Source organism: Oryctolagus cuniculus, chromosome 17 (genome assembly GCF_051225735.1).
Source record: "Oryctolagus cuniculus isolate XC-2025 breed Fujian yellow rabbit chromosome 17, ASM5122573v1, whole genome shotgun sequence".
NCBI lineage: Eukaryota > Metazoa > Chordata > Mammalia > Lagomorpha > Leporidae > Oryctolagus > Oryctolagus cuniculus.
The window spans coordinates 19,523,346-19,530,390 of record NC_142883.1 but is presented as its reverse complement, the minus strand read 5'-3'; the positions used below and the strand labels follow the sequence as shown (position 1 = coordinate 19,530,390).

At 47.6% G+C, this 7,045-nt stretch overlaps 1 protein-coding gene across 4 annotated transcripts in view; it reads left to right on the top strand.

Moving 5' to 3' along the window:
* The first annotated feature begins 115 nt into the window (after window positions 1-115).
* Window positions 116-7,045, top strand: part of DHX8 (DEAH-box helicase 8) — a 30,274-nt gene continuing 23,344 nt past the window's right edge. Inside the window, exons 1-6 of one of the 4 annotated variants that reach the window (XM_008271554.5) lie at window positions 116-426; window positions 3,118-3,203; window positions 3,739-3,811; window positions 4,179-4,264; window positions 5,806-5,915; window positions 6,286-6,651. In XM_008271554.5, coding sequence (XP_008269776.3) covers window positions 279-426; window positions 3,118-3,203; window positions 3,739-3,811; window positions 4,179-4,264; window positions 5,806-5,915; window positions 6,286-6,651 — 869 coding nt within the window. In that variant the 5' untranslated portion in view covers window positions 116-278. Of the gene's footprint in view, window positions 427-3,117; window positions 3,208-3,738; window positions 3,812-4,178; window positions 4,265-5,805; window positions 5,916-6,285; window positions 6,652-7,045 lie in introns of all 4 variants that reach the window. The other 3 variants (XM_051825706.3, XM_089317729.1, XM_051825707.3) reach the window with 3 other exon arrangements.

The window sequence follows — 7,045 nt, the reverse complement described above, 5'->3', positions numbered from 1 at the left end:
ACGTAGGGAGGTAGCGCGCCGGGAGTGGGCGTTTCCGGACCTGAGGGGGCGAAGATCTTTCTCACCACTAGAGGGCTCTGGTCCGCGCGCTACGGAACCCGTTCTTGCCCTCCCTTCTTCAAGTACTTCCGGCCTGATCTCTATGATCCATCCAGTTGGCGGCTAGGGAAGTTCCTAAACCTTTCGACGTAAACAAAAGGGACGTGCGCCGACCCGGAAGTGAAAGAGGGAGCGAGGCCGGCCGGAAGGAAGGAGGAGGCTGGAGGGAAGCTGTAGCCATGGCTGTGGCCGTGGCCACGGCCGGGGTCCTGACCGGGCCGGAGCCAGGCCCCGCGGAAGAGCTCGCCAAACTCGAATATCTGTCTTTAGTGTCGAAGGTGTGCACCGAGTTGGACAACCACTTAGGGATCAACGACAAGGATCTCGGTGAGCCGGGCAGGTCCCTGGGGCCCCAGGGCTTGGGGTTCCGGGGAGCGGAAGGAGCCGAGTGTGGGCCGAGTGGGGTGCGAGTCCGCTTCTCCCCAATTCACGTGGCCCTCGGCCCGGGGAGTGAGTCTGGGAGCCCTCCGAGCCGATCTGTTAGAGCTGTCGGGGAAGCCCAGGGCCAGCCGCTCCGCTTGGTGTTTTGTTTTGTTTTGTTTTGTTTTTTTCAGCTGCGAATAATTGAACAGCTTTAACAGCAGCGGCGGCGGCCACCGTGGTATTGATGGTGGTTGCCGACAGTCGTTGGGTGCGCCCACTGTGCCGCCTGTTCTGCCCAGCTCTCTCATTCCGTGCCTTCCTCGGTCTCAGCGCCACGCTGTGAGATAGCAGTCAGCGATCGTTAGTGTTACGCTGCCTCGCAAGCACCAGTCGTTCGCTGTCCGGTGCAGACAGCTTCTGGAGACTCGCGCTGAGCTCCTCGGAAAGTCTTGGGCCCTGGAGGCGATGGATGGGATGGAGGCACAGGTTGCTTGCTTTTGATAGGTGCTGGGACATTCCCCGCCCTGTCATAGGAGGAGGACATAGGGCAGAGATAATGGTTGTGCATGCGGAAGAGTTTAGAGACTGGCCAGAGCTCCGTCGGATTTGTTTTCTAAATGAAGAGGAGGGAGTCGCTAAGAGGGCTGAACCGGGGGGGGGGGGGGGGGGGGTGACAGGAAGGGGTCGAGGAGGGTAGGTGGGTTTCTTCTCTGATGTGAGGTGAGGTTTTCGCAGGGTTCCTAGATTGCACTTAGGAAGGTGCCCTGCAGCCAGTATATTGCCAGCATATATTTTAGTTCATATTTCTCTTGCCTGAGAGAGACAAAGAGAGAGAGACAGAGACAGAAAGAGAGACACCTTCATCTATTGGTTCACTCCCCCAAATTGCTGCAACTGCTGGGGCTGGGCCTGGCTGTAGCCAGGACCCAGGAGCTTCACCTGGGTCTTCCATATAGCTGGCAGGGGCCCAAGCACTTGGGCCATCTTCTGTTGCTCTCCCAGGCGCATTAGCAGGGAGCTGGATCGGAAATGGAGCAGCCTGGACTGGAACCAGCGCTCATGTGGGATGCCTGCGTGACAGGCAGAGGCTTAACCACTGTGCCACAACGCTGGCCCTTTAGCATCTGTGTTTGATAGTGCATTAACTTAACGATGTCCTTATTTAATTCCGAACATTAAAAAAACCAACGTGGTCATTTGGTGCAACAGTGAAGACCCTGCTTGGGTGCCCACATCTCATATTCAAGTGCTGGGTTCGAGTCCCACGCCACTTCCTGCAAATGGGCACCCTGTGGGCAGCAGGTGATGCCTGAAGTCCTTGAGTCCCTGCCACCCATGTAGAAGACCCAGGTTGAGTTCCTGGCCCCTGGCTTTGGCCTAGTCCAGCCCTGGCTGTTGCGGGCATTTGGGCAGTGAATCAGCAGATAGAAGATCTTTGTCTCTTTCTCTTTCAAATAAATAAAAATCAGTTTAAAGATGAAAAAACTGATGATGGCTTGCAGTGTAGATACGCTGCTGATTATTGTGGGATGAGCTTTTTTGAGTATAGCATGCCTAATACCATGTGACTTAGTTCTCTTTCTACGTTTCCCCAAAGCAAGTGGGACCTCCAGTCAGCTGCCTGGGATCTGGGCTTGGGTCCCCCAGTTATTAGTGGGTAGGTTGTTGTCTCCAACTCTCAGCCTTTGATGTAGATCAGAACAATAGTGGCCCCTACTTAGGAGGGCTGTTGTTAGGAACATGAGGACAACCCATGGGAAGCATGTAGCGGAGTACTCAGCCTGTGGAGATGTTCAAGAAGTATTAACCATTGAGGTTGTTATTAATTTGTTGTTATGCATGAGCTGTGTCCGTGTGGCCTGATGGTGTGTGGCTTCCACTTAACATCATCAAAAGGATGAAGCGAATTCCAGCCTGGAGGTGGTACTGGTTGGTCAGCCAGTTATCTAGATCGCCTGTGTTCCTTTTTCCCTTTTTGTTTTTTGTTTTGTTTTTTGTTTTTTGATTAGAATCCAAATAAATTCAATAAATTTCTTGTGAGGCTGATTATCTCAGTTGGTGAGAAAATGTGTGTGTTTTCTGAAAGTCTCTTAGTTAATAAGTAGCTGTAATATTAGACATCTCAAAAACTAGGCAGGTTTGTGGAGAAACATTGTGAGGGCAGGCAGCTCCTTCCTGCACTTGGAGATGGTGACAGCCAGCAGCTGCCGGATTCTCACATGTAGGCTGGATCTGTCCTTCCCGAAACTGTAGACTGTTCTGTTGTATACAACTGTGTGTGTGTGTGCGTGTGTGTGCGCACACACGCACGCGTGGGCTCATGCTTATGTACATTGTCACCTTGAGTCTGCGTGGCGATATGCCTGGCTAGGAGTTTTGAGAGAAAAAGATACAGTGATTTGCAGCAAATAGATTTGCCTAGTTTAAATAAACTCACGGCCTGGTTGAACCATCTTGTAGTAACACTTTCAGTTCATTTGTAAAAGTTCACTGAAACACACGTGGATAATACCAGTTTCTTTACCCTTACCTGAGTGCTGGTCTTTGGTTTCTGTGACAGTTGGGTAGCATAATTATTTTTATTTTCGGTATACTTGAAACTGATTGCTTGCTCAAGCCTCCATTTCTTATTTTAATTCATTTTCTCATTTGCAGCTGAATTTGTCATCAGTCTTGCTGAGAAAAATACCACCTTTGACACTTTTAAGGCATCTTTGGTCAAAAATGGTGCAGAATTCACAGTATGTATGTTTGGAGACTTCTATTTTACTTTACTGTGACTGTTGAATTTAATTTTGGCAGGATTTAATACAGGATTTGGGTACAGGAAGGAGACAGTATGCACATACACTTAAATAAGCCATTAAATGTGTAATGTTTTCACGCCATTCGGCAGCGGCGAAGTGAGGATTTCCTGCAGCACCTTTCTGGGATACTGCGGAGGGATTCCTAGCGTTAAGTCTGTGTGTGTGTTTACATTCCTGTTCTGTGAATCAGGAAGTCGGAAAAGAGTCAAGGTTTTGGAGGTAGTTCTAAACCACGGGAGATAGCATGGTTGGAGGGAACTGAATAACTTGACCCCGGAAAGAGTCCTCGATACCAGTTTTCCCTGAAGCGCACTGTGCCAGATTGGGGATGCACCAGGTTGACATCCGAGCGCCTGAATTCAGATGCATAACCTCCCTTTCTTTGAAGCTTTTTTTTGTCTCCCCTTTCCTAAGTGTATTTACACACTGATCAAGGCACTGATAATTTTTGTTCTGTTTCTTTTCAAAGGATTCTCTTATTAGTAATTTGCTGCGTCTCATACAAACCATGCGGCCTCCAGCAAAGCCGTCCACTAGCAAAGGTGAGCAGAGCTGCACCTGCGGAGTGTGTAGACCTGAGCATCTTGTCAGTTGTACTTGTCCTCTCAGCAAGTGCTGAGCAAGTAAATATTCTAGTAGTTTTTTAAGTGATTTAAGACAAAATTTAAACTATAAGGCCCAGCCAAATGAGTGCTGCGGCTTCCGTCCCTGCTACGCACCCAGAGGGTTTGTAGTCAATGTTTTTAGGAAACTGAACTCCAGGTATAGTGATGTGTGTGGTTAACGTGTAGCAGAATGCCATGTTCTGTTTCAATTTGATGCAAATCTGATGGTAATGTTCTGTTGTTAACTAGTAATAGTATTAATTCATTTTTTCTTTCACCCTTTCATGTTCTTTAATGAAATAAGATCCAGTTGTTAAACCCAAAACTGAAAAAGAAAAGCTGAAGGAACTCTTCCCAGTCCTTTGTCAGCCAGACAACCCTTCCGTTCGGGTATTGATACCATTTTGATGATATCTACTGTGTGTGTGTGTGTGTGTGTGTGTCCCCTCTATTCTGTATCTATTAGTAATTCTATTAATTTTAAGTTTGCCCTCATTGTAGAGGGATAGTATTTAATCACTTGCTGAGTGCACTATGTGTAGAATAGTGTTAAAGGGTTCTGAGAATGATACTCAAGGGACAGAGATTGGGAACAGAAAGCAGTGATTAGGGACATGAAATATGTATGAAATAACTTAAAGTTCTAGAACAGATGCCTGATGTGTGAAATTTATTTTATTTTATTTTATTTTTTGCTCCATTACATATTGCATGGTCCAATTTTCGAAGTATTTTGAATTTCATTTTAGTAGGTGTTTATTGAGTGTATCCCAAGCACTGTTGTAAGGACCAAGGATACAGAGGTGAACAAATCAGACAGGTGTTTCTGCATCTCAGGCTGGGATGGGAGCAGGAAACAAGTGTGTGAACAGTCTAGTGTGGGAAGAGACAGGAGCTATAGAAACAAGTCTATAACTTAGCTGGCAGCAACAGGGCTGTGGAAAAAATAAAGTAGGAGGAAGGAGATGCAGAGGGAGAGTTGCTTTTTTAAGAGTTTTTTTTTAAAGATTTATTTATTTATTTGAAAGAGTTACACACAGAGAGAAGGAGAGGCAGAGAGAGAGAGAGAGAGAAGTCTTCCATCTGCTGGTTCACTCCCCAATTGGCCGCAACGGCTGGAGTTGCGCCGATCCGAAGCCAGGAGCCAGGAGCTTCTTCTGGGTCTCCCACATAGGTGCAGGGGCCCAAGGACTTGGGTCATCTTCCACTGCTTTCCCAGGCCACAGCAGAGAGCTGGATTGGAAGTGGAGCAACTGAGACTTGAACTGGCGCCCATATGTGATGCCAGCACTGCAGGCGGTGGCCACAGAGATTTATTTTTATTTGAAAGGCACAGTTAGAGAAGTAGAGAGAGATCTTCCATCTTTTAGTTCACTCTACACATGACCACAATGGCCAGGACAGGAGCCTGGAGCTTCATCCTGTTCTCCCAGATGGTGCAGGAGGCTCAAGGACTTGGGCTATCTTCCACTGCTTTCCCAGACATGTTAGCAGGGAGCTGGATTGGAGGTGGAGCAGCCAGGACTCAAACCAGCACCCATATGGAGTGTCCATGTTGCAGGCAGCGGCTTTACCTGCTGTGCCACAACAGCAGCCCCCAGATTTGCTTTTTAAGTTATAATCATCACTTATGTGCTTTCATAGGAGGGATGATTAATCTCTAATTGCCTTTCATAGGATTGTATTAAGGACAAGCAGGGATTTGTCACATTTGTTAGATGTAGAAATGATTCTCAAGAACTTTACCCTGTCTTCTATCTCCCTGTCTTCTATTTTCTGAGAAATTCGTGTCTATCTTTGTTCTCTTTGCAAAAGTGGTTGGTGATACAGAGGCTGTCAGATCTGTAGACAGACCCGTAGTACATGCTGAGTCTTGAGTGGTTTTTTTTCTTTCTCCTCTTCTCCCAACTTTGCTGACCTCTGCCCCGAAGACCATGCTGGATGAAGACGATGTGAAAGTTGCTGTGGATGTCCTGAAAGAACTAGAAGCATTAATGCCCAGTGCAGCGGGTCAGGAGAAACAGAGAGACACCGAGCACCGGTTTGTCCTGTTGGCCTGTCCTATAGTAGTTGAATTTTGTGGATCAACCAAGCAAAATTACTGTCAAATTTGAGAGTCTGGATTGGCCATCTACCATGTTCTTAGATTCATTTTCATCGCTCCCTGCCAAAAGCATTTATGCAGGAAGTGCTAAGATGTTCAGAGATAGAAATCAGGATTGAAAGAGGCTGAATGTGTCTGTGGCCTGACCCTTTATTGGCCTGCAGGGATGCCACCGTGGTTGAAACTGTTGATGCAGTTCACCACTGAGCCGGCACCTGTTCTGTCTGTGGCACTGTGCTGGGTGTTTGGGGGTGCAGATGGAATCGGGCTGGTTTCTTTTTCAGACAGATGCTTATTGCTTTGTTAGGGACAGGACAAAAAAGAAGAAGCGGAGTCGGAGCCGGGATCGTGACCGTGACCGAGACCGTGACCGTGACCGAGAGCGAGAACGAGAGCGAGACCACAAGCGGAGACACCGATCCCGCTCTCGATCACGTTCCAGGACTCGGGAGAGGAATAAAGGGAAGTCTAGATACCGATCGAGGAGCAGAAGCCCAAGTCCTCTGAAAGACCGGAAGGATCGAGACAAATATGGGGAGAGGAATCTGGACAGGTGGCGGGATAAGCATGTGGACCGCCCTCCCCCTGAAGAGCCCGCCATCGGGGACATTTACAATGGCAAAGTGACCAGCATCATGCAGTTCGGCTGCTTTGTGCAGCTGGAGGGACTAAGGTAATGGCTGCTGCTCTTGCTTCACTCCAGTGATGGACGGAATTCTTTATCACTGGGTTCTTACATTCTACAGAGTCATTATGATTCATACCTAAATTAGCTAAACCAGGTTCTTAGAAATGGACTTTTGTTTTTAAATGCCACTGAGCCATTCATTCCTTCGTCTGCCTTCAGGAGACCTGTCCTTTGCTGGTTGAAATGATTGAGAATTTGTTTTCTCCGCTCCCCCCGGCCAGTATCTTTGTGCGGTGGTGATAATTTTATTGTTTCACTACTTACTTGGTACTCTTTTGAATTTAAGACCGTTTTCTTTTGTTCAGTTCCAGTAAGAGTAGGAACTGGCTGGGGAAAAGCTGTTTTTATTCATGCCCCAGATGTATCTGACTTTCCCGTA